Source organism: Alternaria dauci, chromosome 5 (assembly GCF_042100115.1).
Source record: "Alternaria dauci strain A2016 chromosome 5, whole genome shotgun sequence".
NCBI classification, from domain to species: domain Eukaryota; kingdom Fungi; phylum Ascomycota; class Dothideomycetes; order Pleosporales; family Pleosporaceae; genus Alternaria; species Alternaria dauci.
In genome coordinates this window covers 815,743-836,664 of record NC_091276.1, presented here as the reverse complement: position 1 = coordinate 836,664, position 20,922 = coordinate 815,743, and the positions used below count along the sequence as shown (strand labels likewise).

Sequence of the window (20,922 nt, the reverse complement as noted above, 5' to 3'; positions counted from 1 at the left end):
TGCGTCGAAAAGTCATGACAATTAAACCTCAGCGCAGCCTAAAGCTCGGGTTGTACATGGTTATAGTCACCTGCAGCGTCGCCAAAGTACCTACTGTCCCGTTAGCGACATCGATTGGATCAGACCTATTCGGTTGGCGAAATAATCGGGTGCTGGGTGGCTGTCAGGAGAAGTTGAGGATCAAGATATTTGGACATCCTCCACCCATGACTGATGAAGAATATTTCGGATGGACAGCATGAGACACTAAGTAGTAAATTGCGTCGTATTTATAATTACTATGCCATGAAAAAGTTAGCCATAAGGACTAAACCATCTGCCTATCTACACATCCTCAGGTCCCATGTCGAAGAAAATGAACTCTGCGGGCTTGTCGCCCACACTCTCAATCTCAACCTTGTTTGGCCCTTGGACTCCGTTGATGTACGCGCCATCGCCTTCTCCCAACACTGTATCTCCAATCTTGATCTGTGCTCCACCCTGCTTGGGCTGCGACCGCCCGCCCATGACGACATGTGCGTAGAGCTTCCTCGGCCCCTCAGCGACGACCTCGTGTACGACCTTCTTGCCCGGCGAGAGAATCGACGCGTCCATGCTGAGGTCGGCCTGTAGCCCGATGGCGCCCTTGCTCTGGTCTAGGCGATCGGTGTATTCCATTATCCGGACCAGTTTGTCAGTCTTCTCCTCGTCGGTGAACTTCTTCGTCTCGTAGTGTGGCTTCAGACCTCTCTTGTTCGGCTTAGCCCATATTTGGAGGAAGTGGACTTCGGAGTCGCGGTTACGGTTGTATTCGGAATGGCGGATGCCTGTGCCGGCGGAGGTGAACTGGACTTCGCCACGCTTCAGGTTCTCGAGGTTTCCCATGCTGTCTTTGTGTTCGAGGACGCCGTTGACAATGTAGCTGAAGATGAGGAATTCGGCGTGACTGTGGGTTCCTGGTTTATTTGTCAGTAATGATCGTGGATGTGAACCAGTAGGAGAGGCGCTATGTACGAACCGAAACCAGTGCCCGCTTTCACCCTGTCCTCGTTGATCACTCTGAGCGGACCGAAGCTCTCATGTCTGGGATCGTAGTACGATGCGAAGGAGAACGTGTGGTATGTGTACAGCCAATCGTGATCGGCATGTCCGCGTTGCGACCAGGGGCGCTTGGTGATGTTCATCGAAGTCGCGGTCGACATTGCGCGTGTGGTAGATTTCGCAGCAACAAGAAAGAAGATGCTACGAAGAGTGCTTGAGAACGCCAGGGTGATTGCGAAGAGCCCGACAATTACAGTAAGTGCTTTGGTAGTGGTTGAGTAAGATGTATGTGCTGTGGTAGAGCGATGTTCAATTGTTGTGTCTGACATCAGGAAAAAGGATTTTTTGGCACTGGATGTGTCTGGAGCTCTTTATATCTGTCAGTAAGTGAAGGATCAGTTTGCGCATGATGCGCATCATGGCGAAGCTCCATTTGCATCGCGCATAGCATTTGCAATGAGTGACTAAGGCGATGTAATGCTGCTAGCAGATGAGTTGTGGGGAAGGGCGAAGACGCTAAGCTGATTATTGATGGATGACGAAATCGCCCCGATTCTTCATCAGCTAGACCTCATTGGACGCTTACCGAAAAGGCGCCGCGGAACATGTCCGGTCAGAGTGCACTTGCTGCAGGTCATTGCGATTTGCATATTGCTTATTCACTGCTTCTGGAGTCGGCGTGCAGGTACGAGAAGGAGCTAATGTAGCAGGATACTAATTTTACTCGTTTTTGTGCTTGGGCAAGTGCGAACGTCGTTGATCCCGAGCCGGCGCTACCATCATGGCGTTGCAGAACTTTGACCCAGATGCGTTCTTCGAGGATTGGTCCGAAGAAAAGTACTCTCCATCTTGCAGTGGAAAAGTCCTAGCGCAATGCATAGGGGAGTCGTTTGGCATCCCACCTACAGACAAATATGTCTATCGGGCACAAGCAGAGACCACACTGCATTTGACACAAAGAGCGATCGACGCAAAGAGAAGTCAAGGGCTGCATGGATGGTATCATGACAATGATGGAAAGCCCATCGAACCGCCCCATCCCTCCCCAGAAGAAATCCAAGCCTACACCTCCCTCTTCTCCGCTCAAAACAACCTCCCCACAGCGCTAAATAACTTTGCCAAATCAGCAAAAGCCGACACGCTCCGGAAAAGCATAGGAAACCACCTCAGCGACCGCTTTTTCAACAAGTCCACCAACCTAATCCCTTCGAAAAGAGATCCCAAGAAACCAGCTCGACAGCACAAGAACCCTTATCTGGATCTCTGGAAGTACTCGTGTGAGGAATTAGAGTGGGCTGGTCCTCTACCGTCGACTACATACACCCGGATATCTCATCACATTCTGCCAATCTTTTACCATCACTTTGGGTGCGTGGTGCCCTCGTACGCTGCCCTGCATGTCCTAGCCAAGCTCGCTCAGCCAGCCAAACCAGCCAAAGAAGATGTGCTCCCGATCTTGGACATTGGCAGTGGAAACGGGTATTGGACATACATGTTACGCAACTTCCCAATCGCTCACATTGGGGCCTCGAAGCCACTCGATGTACGCGCCATCGATAACCAGATCAGCGAGTACCGTGTCTCGTGGATCAAAGACACCATCATCACAGATGGCAAGGAGTATCTGAAGAAGAACGATGGTGGCAAAGGTTGTGTGTTGTTACTCGTCTATCCGCAAGCGACAGGTGGTTTCACGGGTCCGTTGCTCAAAGCTTTCCAGGGTGACAGGATAGTCGTTGCGGGAACGCAGAATGGGAACGGGTTCACTGGGTTTCAGGATGTGATTGTGGATGAGTGGGTGGAGAAGAACCTCAAGGCGTTTGAATTGACACTGAGGATGCCGTTGCCGAGTTTTGCGGGCAAAGACGAGGCACTTTTTGTGTTTGAAAGGAAGAAGTAGGGGGGCATCACGGCTAAAGGAAGCAGAGGTTGTATCATACAGCATATTGTAGCTGCTCATGCTCATCATTCATGTAGTACGGCATGCTAGTAGCTGCCTTGGTTTGCTCTACCACTTGGCCTCCTTCTTTGCCAAAAACGTGTTCAAGATAGCGAGGAGCTTCTCCAACGCGGCGAGCCACTGCTCCAGCTCAGTCTGGACCTTGCTTTCATCCTCGCCAAGCTTGCTGTAGAAGTCCTTGCGGTAGGGTGTAGCGCTCATGGCAGCGCTGAAGACGGGCTTGACCATGAAGGAGTGGTGGGGCTTGAGGGTGTTGCCGTAGGCATCGCGGAAGGAGTCGGCGAGCTCCTTGGAAGGGTTGGAGATGTTGTGACGGAGGCCCTGAGCAGTGAAGTCGAGGCCACTGTGACGCGCTTGTTAGTGGCGTGATGTTGGAGAGCGAGGAGGATGACTTACCGGGTCAGCCACAGGAGACCTTCGGTGGCAGTGTGCTTCTTCTCCTTGAGCTCGTTCAGGCACAGCTCTTGGAGCGTCTCTGACTGGGCTGGTGCAGCAAGCTGCCTGTCGCGGATTTTCTGTGCCGTGTTAGCATCACAGTCGCTGCGGCATCACTTGAAGCTCGCAGCCTCGACGTACCTTGATGTTGCCGCTCATGTCACCCTTGACGGGCTTGAAAGCGACAGAGCCCAAGACATCGAAGAGAGTCGTGGTGCTCTCAGCAGCCTCGAGGAACTCGGTCGTCGAGATGGCATTGTCCTTGGACTCGTCGACAGGGACGTCTGCGAAGCTCTTGTTGAGGGTTTGGAAGAAGGTTCCGCCAGGGGGGTATGCAGCGGCCATGGTGGACTATGTAGAATGTGTAGTGGCGTGAAAAAAGCAATTGAGGTCTGAAAATGTGTGAGAGAGGCGGAAGACGTTTGTATTAGAGGAGCGTCGTCTCGGCCCAAGCGGTGAGAGCTCTGGTGCGTTCAACACGCGTGGCTCTGGTGGGGCATGCGGCTGCAGTAAGCTAGCGCGGGGAAGGCGGCGACGCTCAGGGTCTCGACGAGGGGAACATGCAGGCCGCCACCTCAGCTCGTTGCACTTGGACAATGTCTTGGGAGCGACGTCGGAACGTAGACTTAGGCCCGCACATACCATGTCCTGCGCGGAGAAAGAATGTCCGCTGGCCACGACCTGCTTGTGGTATAAGACCATCGAGCTTGCGACAGTCGTCTTGCTCCTGAAGAACCATCAATCGGACCCACGATAACGTTGGTCGGACCTTCTGACCCTTGCCCCTGGCTATCCCCGAAACCTACGAGCAACGACAACCACTAAGATGCCATCACACATCCACTCGGTAGCAAATATACACCGCATAGCCTGCATTCCAGGCGACGGAATCGGAGTCGACATAACAGAAGCCGCCGTCCAGGTCCTCAACGTTCTCGCCAAGACCATTGGCGGCTTTGAGTTTGACTTTACCACGTTCGACTGGAGCAGCAAAAACTATCTTGAGCGAGGATGGTATATGCCGCCGGACGGATTAGAGCAGTTGAAAGCCTATGATGCCATTTACTTTGGCGCAGTGGGCTGGCCCAATGTTCCCGACCACATCTCTCTCTGGTCACTCATCTTGCCGATTCGCAAATCCCTAAACCAATACGTCAATGTAAGGCCTACACGCATCCTCCCCGGAACCACATCTCCTTTGTCCAATTGCAAGACCGAAGACCTTGACTGGATCATTATCCGCGAAAACAGCGAGGGCGAGTACTCTGGCCAAGGCGGCACCTCCCATGAGGACAGCCCGCACACCGTTGCCACCGAAGTGAGCATCTTCACACGCGTCGGCATCGAGCGTGTCATGCGATATGCGTTTGAGACGGCACGCTCGCGGCCACGCAAGAAGTTGACCATGGTGACCAAGAGCAATGCACAGAGACACGGCATGGTTCTCTGGGATAAGGTCTTCTACGAGGTCGCAAAGGACTATCGAGATGTTGAGATTGACAAGATGCTCGTGGATGCCATGACTGTGCGCATGACGCTACATCCCTCTACTCTGGACACCATCGTTGCTACCAACTTACATGCAGATATCCTGTCTGATCTTGCTGCCGCGCTGAGTGGGTCGATTGGTATCGCGCCATCGTCTAACCTCGACCCTACAAGAAAGAACCCGAGCATGTTTGAACCCATTCATGGCTCTGCGCCAGATATTGCCGGCAAGGGCATTGCGAACCCAGTAGGCGCTTTTTGGAGCGCTGCCGAGATGGTGCGGTGGGTGGGTGAGGACAAGGCAGCGGATGGGCTTATGAAGGCGGTTGAGAATGTAACCGCAAGAGGAGTCAAGACGAAAGATCTTGGTGGGAGTGAGAACACCAAGGGCGTCACAGATGCCGTGTGTGCGGAGATTGAGACACTCTTCAAGAGCGGCTGAGTGGTGTCAGCATGAAGGATTGGGCGGAATAAGATATGTGTACATACCCACCACCAACACAGATGAAAACACTTGAGCGCCAGATCTTCAGATGCTGCACAGAGTATATTGGTTCTTAATCCAAAAACGTCGCAGGCACCTCAGGCCGTCCCTCGACAACCCTACTTCTCATCGCCTTGTCCCGCTTATCCCTCTCATCGCCCACGTCCCTCAACCCCCACCAGTTCCTCCAAACCTTTATCGCCTTGCCTTGAATCAAGCCCATGCTAATCGGCCCAAAGTCGTTGCTATCCAAGCTCTTCCTCCAGTTATCCCCTTCAATCCACACATGGCCATATGGCACAACCACCTTTCCCACTTCCGGACCGTCTCTCGCCGCTACACTGTCCTCATCATGATCCACCAGCCCGTCTGGCACGCCCTTTAACCTCGCTTCATACGACTCCGGATCAAGCGCATACCCCCGTGCAGGATAAACCGTATCCCCTTCCAAGGCGACAACGCGTTTAATCCCCATCTCACCCGGTTTATGCGGTTTCCAAAACGTCACAACGTCGCCGCGGTTTAAGCCCCAAGACTCACTTGTTCCTGGCGTGCTCCTGCTACTTGTAGCATGATATGCTCGCACGATGACGTAGTCTTCGCGGCCAGTCTCGTGCGCATCCGGACTGAGTGTGGGTGCCATGGACGAGCCGCGGACGTGCTGTATTTCGATAAAGTGGTCGCGGAAGAGGAGCAGGGCGCAGACTACCACGACGCCGTTTGTGCCCCATTTCATGTAGCGTCGGGCGGTGTGGGCACGGCTGGTCTCATGCCATTGTGGCGGCGGTGGTGGACGAGCGACGGGGCTCGACGGTGATGCTGGGGTGGATTGGGATCGCGGCGGGGCTCGCGGAACTGGGTTTGCCGGTCTGACCGGTAGGGAGGGCTTCACATGCTGTTTTGGCGCAGCAGCAAGTTTCGTGGGGAGGCGGATGGGGGGTTTGGGTGGCATTGGGAAGATTGGCGTTGCGACGGGGCCATGTTCAAGGCAAAGCGAAGTTGCTCGGCAATACTTGCTCGCGTTGCGTCTGTGGACGCACATGCAACGTGCCTGCCATGTTTCTGGAGAGAGCTATAATTTTCTCATCCATGTTATTTATCTAGGTGTTCCATGGCTGTGTATAATTTTTAGACTAGAAGATGCTATCGCAAGGCACACAGACACAGACACAGACACTGGCACAAGTTGACGTGTTGATGATAACGTGCAAAGTTCAAGAGGTATCGGCGTATATCTAGCTAAATGGCGGCTATAGTACAAGGACTAGTACATATCCACAGTATGCAATCGCTACCATTCGGTCGTTTCAATGCTCGTCAAATCCATAACCTGGTCTACTTCAGGGCCTTGATGACAGCGTCGGCGTACTCGAAGGTCTTGGCCTTGCCACCAAGGTCACCGGTGATGGTCTGCAGAAGGATTAGCATGTGTACTCATTTCACCACAAGAGAGACGACTGACCTTGCCCTCGGCGAGAACCTTGAAGATGGCCTGCTCAATGTTGCTGGCCTCCTGGGTGAGGCCCATGTGTCGCAGCATCATGATGGAGCTGAGAAGAAGCGCGGTGGGGTTGGCGAGCTGCTTGCCAGCAATGTCGGGCGCGGAACCGTGGACGGCCTCGAAGATGGAGCAGTTGTCACCAATGTTGCCGGAGGGAGTGAGACCGAGACCACCGATGAGACCAGCGCACATGTCGGAGAGAATGTCTCCGTACAAGTTGGGCATGACGAGGACCTTGTCGTTGTAGGGGACGGGGTCGGTGACCATCTTCAAGCACGTGTTGTCGAGCAGCTCGGCGTCAAACTCAATGTCGGGGAACTCGTTTGAAATCTCGCGAGCGGTGCTGAGGAAGAGACCGTCGGACATCTTCATGATGGTGGCCTTGTGCACAGCGCGGACCTTTTTTCTGCCAATGTCGCGGGCGTGCTGGAAGGCGTAGCGCAGGACGCGCTCCGAGGCCTCGCGGGTGATGAGCTTGATGCTCTGCACGACGCCGTCGACGACAATGTGCTCAATGCCAGAGTACTCTCCCTCGGTGTTCTCACGGATCAGGACGGTATCGACGTTGTCGTAGGGCGTCTTGTAGCCGGCGATGGACCTGCAGGGACGGACGTTGGCGAAGAGGTTGAAGGTGCGGCGCAGGGTGAGGTTGAGCGAGACGTGGCCCTTGCCAATGGGCGTCGCGAGGGGGCCCTTGAGGGCGACCAAGTTCTTCTTGACGCTGGCAATCGACTCGTCGGGGATGACCGTCTTGCCGTCCTCGTTCAGGCGCGGGGTGACGTCGACCGACTCCCACTTGATGGGCACGTTGGCGGCCGAGTAGATGTCCTTGACCGACTGCGCAATCTCGGGCCCGATACCGTCACCTTCGATGAGCGTGACCGAGTACTTGCCGTCGCTGCCCTTTGTGCCGTGGAACTTGGCCACCTCGGAGGCGTATGTGCGGGCGGAGACCTGTGCCGTCGTCAATATGATTCTGTGCCCGGTCGCGCAAGACTCGTCGCCTGTCCCGCCAGAAGCTCGCTCACCTGGGAAAGCGCGGGCGCCCATCGTGCGCGGTTGGCCTGGCGCAGGCATTGGCGCGCGGGGGCGGCGAAGGAACGAGCAGCCAACATGGTGAGGGTTTCGCAGTGTGGCTACAGTCCAATTGAAGCTACACACTTTTGCTGTCGAAGTCGGCAGGGTGGGAGCGTCGGCGGCGGGAGGGTTGCGCAAAGCTCGGATACAGAAAAACAGAGCTCCACCGGCCGCGGGATGTCTGTGTGCGTCCAACCGGTCCCTTCCGTCATGCACTTGATCACTCGCCAAGACCAGGATACAATAGACCAACACAACCGCTCGTTGCACCCGCCTCTTAATGCAGCACAGCGGGCTTCGGTCTCGGTACCCTCGTCTGCATCTCCTCCTCATTCATCGTCAGCTCCGCTGAAGCGCCCTTCCTACCACGCCAATCCAGCGCAAATACGACAATGGGGTAAGAGAGCAGAGTGGCACTAGCACCAGCTCCTAACACTAAAGAGGAGGCTTACGTAACCCTACAGGCCTTGAAAACATAGTCGAGGTATTATCCTATATACCTCTTATTCTACCTTGCTTATGTTTAGGAAAAATAGTACTCTGAAAACAGCTAATTTTCAATTTATACTACCTACACTAAGTATACAATAGTAGAGCACGTTACGTACAATCTTGACATCTCGAGTGCGACTACTACTATCAACTTCTACCTCTACCTTCTATGCAGCGCTAACCCGAGCAACAGCTCGCTGCATAACTGCCCAGCTGACTATCAAAACTGCTTCTGGTATTGCTCTCTCGTAACATTGACTTGGGGCAGAGAAATGAAGTTCGCACCCGATCCAAACATCCTCTCGGTCTCGGGGAGATACGGACGAGGAAGAGTAGGCCAAAGTGCTTGTACCCTCTTAGCACGCATCAAGAACTCTCTCTTGACAGTCTCCCAGGTCTGACCGTTCCGGGTGCTCAAAAGCTTTCCGTCGTACTTCCGCCACTCGCCGTCAACAAGGACGTGCTGGGCGTCGCTACCTTGGCTGTGCAAAACAATGGCAGCGATCGGGTCGGTCCAGCCTAGCAGTGACGCTGACTCGCCGCTCCAGACTGTCAAGTCAGCCATGGCGCCGACCTTGATGACGCCGAGGTCTGGACGCTTGAGTGCAAGTCCTCCGGATCGCGTGATAAGATGGAAGGCCTGGCTGACTTCCATGCCCGTCGTGTTGCGGGCCCGGCCGAGAGCATGAGCTTCCTGCCACATGGTCTTTCGGACTGTCTGTAGCCAGAGACGTCCTTGCTGTTGCATCGAGGTACCAAAGAAGATGTTGTTGTCGACGCCCAGGGAAGTCTGATCGAGGAAGGTGTGCTGCTGCGTGTGCCCGTGTCCATGCTGCATCTCGCTTTCCGGAGTTATGATGACATATTGGTCATGTTCCCGAAGGAGTGCAATGTCCTCGTCGTCGATGAAAGTCCCGTGTGTAATCAACACAGGGATAGCGGAGTTCAGAATACCAGCATCGAGGAGTTGCCTCGGTTTGTTGTTGTTTCCAAAAATCGGGTCACCAAGATGGTTGGCGTGGACGGCGGAAACGTTGAGCTTCTTGGCTAGACTGACAATCGTCTCAATTGCGGCAGTGTCGTTCGTGCCGAATCCTTCCCAGTTAAGGCCCAGCTCTGCAGTAGTATTGCGCCAGCGGTCTTCGGCGTGCAGCCTCTCAAATAAGTCGATCTGTGTATTGAAATCGTAGCTGGCGTCTCGACCCGTTCCGATAGAGTAAGCCCAGTGAACCCTGGCGCCGCTGTCTAGTGAAGCATTCCACCCTGCTAGCGCGCTTTGTTCATCCCAGTTGTGATGAGCGTTCTCAACAATGGTAGTAGTGCCAGAGTCAATGCTTTCAAAATAACCCTCGAGAGTACTCCAGTAGAGATCATCGGGAGTGAGGTGGTTCATAGGCTCGCCAAAAGGTCCATAGAGCTCCAGATAATCTCCCAGGTGAGCATTGGGTGCAAGGGTACGAAAGATGGCTTGCCAACCATGTCGGTGAGAATCAATAAGACCGGGCGAGAGAATCTTTCCTTCAATCGAGATTCGCTCAACATCAGCCGCCCAATCGAGCGGCTGGGTGTTGTTCTCCCAGATGGCGCTTACTCGGTTCCCTTCAACGAGGAGGGATCCTCCGCGGAGGATCTTGAAGTCTTGAACCCCATCATCCCAAGTGATGATGGTACCGTTTTCGAAGAGTTTCAGACTGTACACTTTAGTTTCCACAGATGGACCTTGGTAGAAAGAGAAGCAATTACCTCATGGTTCAATAGCAGTAGTTGTAGGTTGAAGGAGATGCGGATTGTAGGCTTGATGGACAGAATATCTGGAAAGATTAAGAGGTAGCGCTTCCTTTATAGCTATTCAGTCACGCCTAAGAATACAATTTGCCACTTTTTTAGTTCGTGTCTGGATTACTGTAGAACCAGATCATTGCTAAACTAGAAGCTAGAGTATGGTAACACTACAGGACTACCAAATGTGAGCCGGAGGCTTACTCTTTCCTTGCTTGTAGCGGAACAGCCGGCAACTGCTATACACATCTTAGCATCTCTTGGCTAAGAGATAGTATTGTCTTACCTTGTGATTGTTAAGCACACTGTGGCGATGACCTATGACCGACGACCCAATCACCATTCCGAAACCCATATGTTCAAGGCGCAAGAAGGCTCTCATCAAGAGAAATACCGCACATCAGAGAATTGTTAAGCATACTATATGCACCCAACGCCCGAAGTCACCCAACTCCCGCTCCGAGTCTTGAAGCCTATTACAAACATAAGGCTACAGAGATATGTATAATACTTATTGTCGCGAGATCTCTCAGTCTAGCATACTTCCGCGCGTCTAATGCTCGGCGTTCCTGTGCCTTGACCTTTGCACGCTCTGCCTTCTCACTTGCCTGCTTTTAACGCTTCTCTTCCTTAATCTTCTCATTTTACAACTTATTAGAAGTTGCTAAATGCTTCGTCTCTGCCTTTCTTAGCTCTTCTTACTCCTTCTCCTGCTTAGTAACTGCTATGCGGACACGCAACCTTCCCTTAGATAGCTCAAGGAAACTACACTATCGCTCCGCCGTGATACTCCTAGTGCTTTTGAAAGATTAGTTGCTTGATTGGTTGCTCCTAACGCTTCTATTTTAGAAACAGCTTGTACTGTAAGCTATCTAGTTTGTTGTAAAGGAGCTCTACCTAGGTTGATAGGTAGTAGATAGTGAGTGGCTTGAAGCAGACTACGTCCAGTAGATGCAGCGTCTGTGTGCTGTGAGTCTAGTACGCTCAAACAGCTCTAGAAAGTTGCGTATTAGTTCAAGAGTAGCTGCTTGAGCGCGCGAGGCTTCAATCAATCGGTTGACGATAGAGTGTACGCGTAGATTGCGACGAAGGAAATTAGTGACGCAGAGATGGCGGGTGAGCACAAAGATCCTCATCTACAGTCCAGTCAACAAGAAACTGCTTTTAATCTGGAGTGAGTCTCCGTTGTTGCTGACGAACTGTCGCGTGGCGTTGTTGGCCTGCGCGCCGGCCGCGCAGCGTTGATTCAGGTATCTTGTACGCCCAACAAGCTTGTCGCTGGCTCGAAAAAATGCCAGCACCAAGATCAAAGATGGCAGTCGTACAAGGAACTCGTGATCAGCCATATTGAGTGCGTTGTAGTTGCGTTGTTCCGCGTTGAGTACAGGGATCGCCATTGTGGTGGGGTGCGCGGAAAGTGTCCGCTAGGGACTACTAGCCGTGGAGAGTTCCCATGTAGAATAGTTAGGTAACCAATTAGTGTCGCCCACCCGCACGCGCCTCCCGGAGGCGCTCAACAGCCACAACTAGCAATGTCTCCATCTCCAGTAAGCCCTGGTCATCGACGGAAGCAGCAACTATCTTCCTAATTCCAATATCGGAATGAGTCCATCGAAAACAAGTGACGCAGCGACTCCACGAATGCCGTGTTCGTGCACTCAGTGCACGGCGTCAGTCAATGCGCAAGGACTCAAAAAACACCAGCTCCTTCGTACGTCAACAAATCCACCTTGGAAAGTTGATGTTGATTTTCACGCAGTTACTCTAGCTCACCTATCGTACAGTAATGACCGCCTTGATCTGATAAGCGCGTTGCGTGATGCCCCGGAACGGGAGTTGGCGAGTTGCCGACGCCGGACTAGTCGATTTTAGCTTAGTTGGATTGGTAAGCTCCATAACTCACAACGTCTGGTTGCGCGAGGAATAATAGCCACAGACACTAGGAACGTCAGAGGGTTAGGGTCGATCAATCTGTGGTCGGAGTTCTGAGTAGGTAAAAGCCGGATTATTGATACTTTGATTGGACAGGAACAAGATGTCGCTGAGCAGGCTTTCTAACTGAACATGAACACTCTAATCGGGTAGGCCGCTTGCTGAGCGATAGTGTCATGCTCTTGGTCTATCGAAACTCTTCATATACCAGACCTCCTTCATCTCCTCCATCTTCTTCCGACTCACACTCCATGGCCCCATTCTTCTCCCGCCTATCCCAGCGTCTCCCTAAATTCTCCTCTCTCTCACCGCAGCACTCAAGTACTCAATCCCCATCTAGAAATTCTACAACCATGCCAGAATTCCGGGGCCTTCCTGTCATCCCCTCGGAAACTTACACGACTTACTCACCGCGCCGCATAGCCAAGCACTTCATCGCCATTGAGCAGGACGAAGGAGTGGGTATGCGAGTGCGCCGCGCGATTGGAAATTCCCGTTTACCCAATCTCACCCCGTTCGTCATGCTGGACCATTTCGACAGCAATTTTGGCGGGGCTGAAGATGCAGCTGCGCCGGACCATCCTCACCGGGTACGTAGGCCAAACATTCCCCAACCAATCCCCATTCCCAACTCGCCTCCTTGGTAACATCTGATGCGCAGGGCCAAGAAACGATAACATACATCCTGCAAGGCGGTGTCGACCACGAAGACTTCACTGGTAGCCGCGGCACGCTCGATGCCGGCGACCTGCAATTCATGACCGCCGGCCGCGGGATCATGCACTCGGAGGTGCCCCGTGAGGACCAACAAGGGAAGCGCAATATTGGTCTACAGCTGTGGGTGGACCTACCTGAGGCACTCAAGTACTGCGAGCCGCGGTACCGAGACCTAAAAGCCGAGGCAATACCGCGCGTGTTGGTGGACAACGGCAGAGTAAGCGTGAAGGTAATTAGTGGCCAGGCGTTTGGCACGCAGAGCGTGCCGGAGCTCGCATACACGCCCATGTGGTATCTCCATTTTACAGTGCAGAAGTCTGGCCGGTTCCAGTTGCCGTTGCCTGCGAGCTGGAATGCGTTTTGCTATGTCCTCGAAGGCGAGGTTGTGGTTACTAATGGTGGAGCCTTGGAGCGCAGGTTCGGCGCTTTTAACACTGTCGTGTTTGAGCAAGATGGCGATAGTGTGGAGATTGGCGTCCCAGCGGATGCGAAGCAGGATGCGAATTTCATTTTGGTTGCTGGGCTGCCGCTCGATCAGCCGATTGTGCAGTATGGGCCGTTTGTGGCGACTAGTAGGGAAGAGGCAATGCAGGCTGTTGTGGATTTCAGGACGAGGAGTAACGGGTTCGAGAGGGCGGCTGGCTGGGTTAGTGAGAATTCTACAAGATCGAGACGGAGCTCTGTGGCGTCTGCAGTGTAGACGAGGGGGTGGTCATTCTTGGTAGCTGGTTGGTGTGTATTGTCAATATCAGAAAATCATAATGACACTAGTGTTCCATCAAACTATGGAACGATGCGCAGAAAGGCAGCACCGTGAACGAGCTAGTCCCCTTTGTTGATTGGCGGCCAAATTCTCACACCGTAGGGCTGCGTTGCGGAATTGACACGGGTTCTTCGGACATTGCAGTCGAGGTGCAGTTCGGCCCCAAGGAAGGTGATGGAGGCATGCGATCAACAGCAGCTCAAGGAGCCTAAGGAGGGACAGCTACAAGACCGAAAAGCTGAGGTGAGCAGGCCTACGATTGAGTGGCTGCACGCTGAGTGTATGACTATTGCTGTGCCCCGCGTCGTCGTTGCAACAGCAAGAGCTCCTGCATGCGTCCGTCAAGTAAAGTATGCGCTTATACCCGTGCTTACCTGTTTGTGTCAAGTACACCCTCTGTTATCCTCAGCTCGTTTTGAGCCACTTGGAGAATCTGCCTCTGAGCTTATGAACGCGATGATAAGTTAGATGTCTCGTGCATTTGAACAACCACGCACACTTGTTCCATCTGAACACTCTCTGGTGTTGATTACATCGACGACAACAATGACCGCAAATTCTGGCTTACCTCTGTGCCCTGTCTGGTGTTTCCTGAACACGTCCGACGGCTGTAAAGACATGCTCATCATTAACATCTGTTGATGAGCGTCGCAAAAGACCGCGCTCATAGTCGGAGTCACTCTACGATAGTGAACACTAAACTGACACAAAGAGCGACAAACTAGGACAACTTAGTTTCTAGTCCACTCACCACAACAGCAATAATAACATCTGCTAATAGTTGTGACGACCCCTTTAGGCCATTACGCGTCCCGCTCATGTTAGACATTGCGAGCATTGGGGATACTGGATGCACAGGAACTATACACGAGTAGGTACATTGTCCAATCTAGACTAGAGACGAACCACTACGGAGCAGGTTCCGTAGTAGAGTTTACTTATGTACTAGCAAGACCTCGGCATTACAAATGTGAGCGTGGTAGGTCCTGATATATGCTTCCTAAACATGTTTTTACGAGCGTAGCATCGATTCAAGTTATCCGTACTTCTTACGAAGATATCACGACCACTCAAAGTAGTGCTTAGGACAGGCATGGTTACGAGAACATTGCTTCCTCCAAATACGGCAGGACTCGAGACAAATCCCGGTACTGCCCAACTTTTCCATCAACAATGAGATCTTTCAACGTGGCCTTTTTGTACCAGGGAAGATCCCAGATGTCAGAACCAAGCAAACTGGTCAACTCGCCTGTGCCCCATAGCTTGCGATAGTACCATGCAGGAGCAAGAGCGGAGAGATCCGAGTTGAGGCGATCCGAGAACTCTTTCATAACCCTTTCAGTGCTTTGCTGGAAGATCTTGGGCTCTTTTCCATGCTTTTCTTTGAGCGCTGCAGCAATCTCTGCGCCTGTAGGAGCAAGTTCGACTAGGTCAATCGCTCTGTTGCTTATTTCGGCAATTGGAGTTGTGGTGAAGATCGATACATACGCGGCAGCGACGTACTCCACTGTACTGTACGTGCATAGTCTAGTCAGCTGGTATTCTAATGTTAACTGGCTGGAGAAGATTGTTTAGGTCGTACCACATGCTTGCTTTTTCAGAAACAGCATTACCAGTGTAGAGGAGTCGATTTCCCTCAACATCAATTCCCATTGCGCTTAAATGTCCCAAATTGTCAGCAAGGAGAGCATTGATGCAACTAACTAAGAGGCCAACTTACATAGAACCAAGGGTGAACCCCGCGAAGTTTGCAATAAGAATGACTGTCAGTGGAATACCAGCTTGTCGAGCAGCCTCCTGAACCTGTTCCTTCTTCTTGATGAGTGGAATAGCCATTCCGTCTTTGCCGTAGCGGAGACCCAAGTCGGACGGTACAAACAGCTTAGCGTCAATTCCAGGAATCGCCTGAATAAAGCCAAACTCCCTACTGACACCTTCATCCCCTACTAGAGAGCTGATTATAGTTAGTGACCGTTGTTAGAAGGCAAACATGTGAGGATCCCGTAGCTTACATCACTATGTCGATTCCCTGCAATGCCGCTATTAAAGCATGTTGATCAAGTACGTCAACCTCGATTCTTGTGACGCTCTCTGGGAGGTTAGATGTGTCAGAACCAGGACGGTAGAGGATAGTAATGCTTGCGTCGGAAGCAATAAGCGCTGACACGATTCGGGAACTGAATAGGCCGCGATGGCCGTACACAGCGATGCGATTTTAAGGCATAATTGACCAGTCTCTGAAGCGAATAATGGAGGAGTACGTTGGGCACGCTGAAGGTGCTGAAGTACTGTAGATGCAATCGAAATTCATCAAGTGATACCTTACATCGGTAACGGCCCGATTCTCCTCGAAGCTAGACAAGTAAAGTAAGGCATACCATCTATGGCTTCCCTCACAAGGCATTGTCTTTGGCCGCTTTGCTGTGCAATTCGGCACCTTCCGTTTGCCAAGTTTCTAGCGGCAGCCAGCGCAGGTTCCCTAAGAAGAGGTACCGCGTGGCTTCACTACAGCACCTTACCTCGATGCGAAAGAAACGTTGGTAATTGTATGCAAAGTGCAGAAGCTTGCGTTTCAGCATAGTCTTCGTAAGGTATCTGGTGATCACACTTTTCGCCCTCAAATACCAACCATTATTCTTTTCGAAAGCCAAGATTGATAGGCTGCGCAATACCACATGACTGTACAACTTTACGTGGGTCTCTTACGTACCCTTACTATAGCAGGGCCAATCGCAACAAGGGTCGTGATTAATCAGGTCCGCAGAGACTTCCGAAACGTTACCTTGCCAGGGGGTTGCAGGAAACCTATAACAGGTCAGGTATAAGAGTCGCATGATTACGGGTTGCGATTGTGCACAGCGGCTCTTTTAGAGAAGGAATTAGAAGCGTCGAGTGTTCCACACAGGCCCAGAACGCGAGATGTGCGCTTAACGAGTATGTAGAGTTCGCTTTTCGGTCTCGGCAGAGCTCTACTGTATCGCGATAATCATTGGTTTGAGCTTTGGGGAACGGTTGAACGAGCGCCGCGTCGAGTACAATCATAGAAGACAACGCTTTGATTGCTCTAGTTGTAAGTTGCATTCTTCGCTTTTGAGCAGTACCCTAAGGTTAAAAGCAGGCAAGGGGACAACTTATCAGGACAAAGTTTAAGCAGCCTAGAGTCATCCATATCGACATTGTGAACAGTAATACCTTGCTATTTGTCACTGTAGCTGTACGATGACCATCCTCCATATACAACACTCTCCGACTTACGACTCATTATGAGCCTCTATACATTTCCTCTCCCAAGCCCTGCCGCCAGTTGGTATCAGACCGGGCGAAGCTATTCAACTGCAAAATTGACAGCAATTTGATAGTCATCAGATCTACGACACTGGAAGATCAACCAACCATAAACTAGAGACATTCAAACACATCCGTGCGAACACAATCCTCACAGGGTAGAATGCTTGGCTTTATCTGGCCTGGTGCCATTACCACAACATCTACAACAACGTCAATGGCATCAGACAGAGGCGCATTCTTCTCTTCCAACGTCTCCTCCGCCACACCGACCTCAACCGCACCAGATTCTGGTACCTTTTATGCATCGTCCGTTCCTGCATCGTCTTCCACTGCAGCAGATGGGGCCACATTCTTTTCATCAGACGTGTTGACATCTGCTATTAATTCTGCGGTCGTGACCTCGACTGCGCTAGGTTCCGCTGTCTTTTATTCTTCTGACGTCTCCACCTTGACTTCTACGGCATTAGATGGCGGTGCGTTCTTTTCTTCTGGCACTCCCACGTCCACTGTTGGTTCACACGCCAGTCCCCATTGTCTCCCAACCGCACACCTCGACAACCCTCTGAACCCGAATGTGGCACCGCCGATTGATGCTGTGCCGTCATTCGTGGACTACAGCACACCACCAATTGCGTTATCGGAAGTCGCTGGACTTGCTTTCGACCGTGGAACAACATTTGAAATGTCCAATCTTACATCTTTAGCGACAGATATGCCTACGGGGCTACCGCCAGCTCCTACAAAGCGGGAGGTTTCCAGGTTCGCGAGCAACCCAGGGCCAATTCTCGGCGCTCTGATAACCGTTCTGAGTATTGCTCTTGCGTTGTGTTTGTTAGTCAAGTACTGCTTACGCAGAAGTTCCGGGCCCAAAGATCTGGAAAAGGGAGATTATCCGTACACCCGCGGTCGTCGTCGCTACAGGGACGGATCGCCTCCAACCACTCGTCCTGACGACACTCCAATCTCAGAGGGCTATGGCATGGATCCCGTTGATCTTGCTCACACTCAGAACTGGCAAGACGGTTCTTCTGAAAAATGTGTGTATGCTACTCGGGCCTGTGTAGATGAAGCCGTCGGCGCTGACAACTTTCAGTCGATCCCTATTTCCGAAGGCGGTAACAGTGGCCCGCATGTACCTCCGAAGCTTCCCAGCTTCATTCCAACATGGAGGTTGCAACCTAAACCTCGTCCTGTAAGCCAGCTGCTGATGCCCGCAACCGGCCCGCGCCCTTACATGAGTGGTCAGCCAGTCTCTCCATTGAGTTCGGACGATGGCCAAAATGATCACAACCGCACGCGAGAACGCAACAATGTCTCACCTCTTAATCTGCCTGCAATGCGTCGTGGTCCTTCTGGGTGGTTGTGAGGGTCCTACCTGAAGATGTGGTGTGGTCGTTGGAGATGAAACATAAGCACTTGTCAGAGACGCGTTTTCAGCGGGTGGACCTCGGGGGTTCTGAGTTTCGCACGTCCGTCCTGCAATTTTGCTTTTAATGCCAATACTCGTTACTTCAAACGCCTTCATTAGTTCTTTCCAACAAGGTTCGTCTCTTTATATTGCTTTTTTCTTGGTTTCTTTGTTCTGGTCGCAGCTTAACTATCGTGAACCACCCTTTGTCAGCTCCCTCATCCACATTCATTCAACAATTCGCCCACAGTCGTTTCTACGTATTTCTTCTCAGCCGGATAATACTTCTGTCACGTTCTTTACATTAGATAATACAATATGCCAACAATAAAATTCCAGCACCGCGCCGAGCCCATCGACGCACAAGACCGCAAGATCGGTCCAATTCCCTTACCATGGTTTATTCCAATGTGCATTTTTGCGCCGTTTTTCCTTACATTTATAGCATGGGTAGTCTACTTGCAGACTGTAAAGCGATACCAGAATAAGAAGCAACTGCAGGCGGAACGAGAGCAGCAGCACCTGGCAAAGAAAGAGATGGATATGCAGATGCAACAGTTTATCGGAGCCAGTGTACACAGCGCAAACATTCGCGCACCAGAAAGAGCGATGAGAAGATAGACAGGGTCGAGATGAGCCAGCATTATGAGGATGCAATGTCATGGCCCGAAGAATGCAGGCGAGGTGAAGGACGATGTTCTATGCCGGCTTTAATTCACGCAAACCAGCAGTGAGTAGTGCACACTGACCTTACGGATATCACGTTGTTTACTTACAAGATGATTCTAGAGCCTTTACAGCGACTATTGTGAATGCGATGTGTCTCACAAGTCTTTGCATCGCATCGCCGCTCACTCTACAAAAGACTCTTGGAGTTTCTTCTCCACATTTCATTATTATCTCTCTCGACGCATCATAAGGTCCTCTCAAAGCCGGACTTCCAATCATCCCTGTATCCAACAAACCAGCATCACAACAATATGCCGCCATTCTACCCCTACACACCCAGTGCCGTTGCGCCCACGCTCACCCACGACTACAACTGCGCGTCTTCCATTCCTCCCTTCTCTCTGCTTACGCCAACGGCCACATTGCCAGTAGTCTACACCCCAACGACCTTCTCGACAACGGTGTCTTCACACGCTATCGAGGACATTTTGCACCGAATCTCCGCAGCAGATATCGCTGCTCAACCTACCTCAACACTTGATTTGGTTATGAAATCCGAAGCTCCAGGAGCTGGTGGTGGCGGTATATCGACTGGTGCTACTATTGGTATTATCATTGCTGGGATCGTCTTCCTCATTGTTCTCGCTGTCATTGTTGTGAAAGTGTGTCATTATTGAGTAAAGAGGGTGGTTTGTTGGTCATGAACAGGCGTTCGGAAAGAATGCGCTGTATTAAAGGAGGAATTTCATGATTGTGTAGCGAGGAGGCCATGTGTCCAGGATTCAATCAGATGCGATGATGATCAGATGACTATATTCTTCCCGGCCCTGTTTTGCTTTTCTTCCTCAAGCGGTAGGTGATAGGATTTTCGACCATCTTCCACTACTTCTGAACGACATGTCGCTTGGGATCCTGCGCATCTACTTTCGCCGCCTTAATGTCCTAGACCCATGTTCAGATGCAGCCCATCCTTCCATGTCGATGTCGAGATCGTCGAGTTCCGCGTACAAGTCTTGCCGTGGTTTCTTTAACTTCCTGATCTTACGGTCGTCATTGCTGTCGGTGCTAGACAGAAAACTGTCCCTGCTTTGCTTTGTATTTCCAGCAGGCGGGCTCACGGATCGCCTTCTTTTGCCGATCTTCTTACTAGGTGGTGAGGAACGAACTGATGGTGCTGACATGAGTGAGAAAAATATCACGAAATTAAGACATGGTATATCGAAACTTACCGTCATTCTCATCATCAGAGTCTATGACAACTCGTCGTTGACGTGGGGAGATTTTTGATGTAGCTTCGCCCTTCCTGGCTTTTCCATGTTCAATATGATCTTTCATCGTTGAATCATCTTCAATCCCCATTGCTTTCCTGTGTGATGTGATGAGTCAATACGAATACCACTTAGCACGTACCGAGCTTACTGCGCAGCATGGTGTACCATTCTGTATTCCTCCTCAGGGCTTATCTCTTCGTCGCTCAAGAGCTCTACGATCGCAGGAACAAGAAAGTTTCCAGCTCCGCGATTGATGAAGTTTAGATTAGCTTCTGCAGCGCGGAACGCGGCCTGTGACGGCCTGTTTCTTCTCTTAGGAAGTCGTCTTGGCTTGGTATATGAGAATTCTGGGCATTGCAATGCCATGGCGAGAGGTTGAAGTAAGAAAAGTGATCGGTCTAGCGTAGTAAGACTTCAAGGTAGCGATAGTATGATTAAAAGGGAGAGATGACAAACAAAGCCAGTCTTACTGGAAAAGTGAGGTGAATGAGAGGTTGCTACTCCAAAGTGAGAGAGATCGCTTGTCGCAATAATCATTTGCGCGAGGACTGTTTTACATCTTTGTTTTCTTAACTTTGAGACTGCCGAATCTCGGCGAACGTTTGACAGGTAACGGAATGGACGAGAAGGTGCCGAAA

The 20,922-nt window shown here is 51.6% G+C and overlaps 8 protein-coding genes across 8 annotated transcripts; 3 read left to right on the top strand and 5 right to left on the bottom strand.

Moving 5' to 3' along the window:
- Positions 1 to 245: 245 nt before the first annotated feature.
- Positions 246 to 1,504, bottom strand: ACET3X_005801 (uncharacterized protein). Its single transcript, XM_069451943.1, has 2 exons — positions 998 to 1,504; positions 246 to 935 (listed from the first exon to the last, which is right to left on the bottom strand). Exons 1-2 carry the CDS (start codon positions 1,347 to 1,349, stop codon positions 325 to 327), a joined length of 963 nt encoding a protein of 320 aa, XP_069306161.1. The 5' UTR covers positions 1,350 to 1,504; the 3' UTR covers positions 246 to 324.
- Positions 1,505 to 1,801: 297 nt separating this feature from the next.
- Positions 1,802 to 2,920, top strand: ACET3X_005800 (uncharacterized protein; the record flags this gene model as incomplete). Its single annotated transcript, XM_069451942.1, has 1 exon — positions 1,802 to 2,920. The coding sequence occupies one exon, from the start codon at positions 1,802 to 1,804 to the stop codon at positions 2,918 to 2,920; it is 1,119 nt and encodes a 372-aa protein (XP_069306160.1).
- Positions 2,921 to 3,028: 108 nt separating this feature from the next.
- On the bottom strand, positions 3,029 to 3,760 carry ACET3X_005799 (uncharacterized protein; the record flags this gene model as incomplete). The annotated part of the gene is made up of 3 exons (XM_069451941.1): positions 3,029 to 3,323; positions 3,377 to 3,495; positions 3,557 to 3,760. The coding sequence occupies 3 exons, from the start codon at positions 3,758 to 3,760 to the stop codon at positions 3,029 to 3,031; spliced, it is 618 nt and encodes a 205-aa protein (XP_069306159.1).
- A 312-nt stretch (positions 3,761 to 4,072) lies between these two features.
- On the top strand, positions 4,073 to 6,344 carry ACET3X_005798 (uncharacterized protein). Its single transcript, XM_069451940.1, has one exon. It carries the CDS (start codon positions 4,242 to 4,244, stop codon positions 5,343 to 5,345), a length of 1,104 nt encoding a protein of 367 aa, XP_069306158.1. The 5' UTR covers positions 4,073 to 4,241; the 3' UTR covers positions 5,346 to 6,344.
- A 378-nt stretch (positions 6,345 to 6,722) lies between these two features.
- Positions 6,723 to 8,003, bottom strand: ACET3X_005797 (uncharacterized protein; the record flags this gene model as incomplete). Its single annotated transcript, XM_069451938.1, has 3 exons — positions 6,723 to 6,797; positions 6,850 to 7,842; positions 7,917 to 8,003. 3 exons carry the CDS (start codon positions 8,001 to 8,003, stop codon positions 6,723 to 6,725), a joined length of 1,155 nt encoding a protein of 384 aa, XP_069306157.1.
- A 674-nt stretch (positions 8,004 to 8,677) lies between these two features.
- Positions 8,678 to 10,205, bottom strand: ACET3X_005796 (uncharacterized protein; the record flags this gene model as incomplete). Its single annotated transcript, XM_069451937.1, has 2 exons — positions 8,678 to 10,148; positions 10,201 to 10,205. 2 exons carry the CDS (start codon positions 10,203 to 10,205, stop codon positions 8,678 to 8,680), a joined length of 1,476 nt encoding a protein of 491 aa, XP_069306156.1.
- A 1,488-nt stretch (positions 10,206 to 11,693) lies between these two features.
- On the top strand, positions 11,694 to 13,695 carry ACET3X_005795 (uncharacterized protein). Its single transcript, XM_069451936.1, has 4 exons — positions 11,694 to 11,947; positions 11,996 to 12,121; positions 12,180 to 12,758; positions 12,830 to 13,695. Exons 3-4 carry the CDS (start codon positions 12,345 to 12,347, stop codon positions 13,583 to 13,585), a joined length of 1,170 nt encoding a protein of 389 aa, XP_069306155.1. The 5' UTR covers positions 11,694 to 11,947; positions 11,996 to 12,121; positions 12,180 to 12,344; the 3' UTR covers positions 13,586 to 13,695.
- Positions 13,696 to 14,745: 1,050 nt separating this feature from the next.
- Positions 14,746 to 16,482, bottom strand: ACET3X_005794 (uncharacterized protein; the record flags this gene model as incomplete). The annotated part of the gene is made up of 4 exons (XM_069451935.1): positions 14,746 to 15,205; positions 15,369 to 15,602; positions 15,661 to 15,739; positions 16,431 to 16,482. 4 exons carry the CDS (start codon positions 16,480 to 16,482, stop codon positions 14,746 to 14,748), a joined length of 825 nt encoding a protein of 274 aa, XP_069306154.1.
- Positions 16,483 to 20,922: the final 4,440 nt, after the last annotated feature.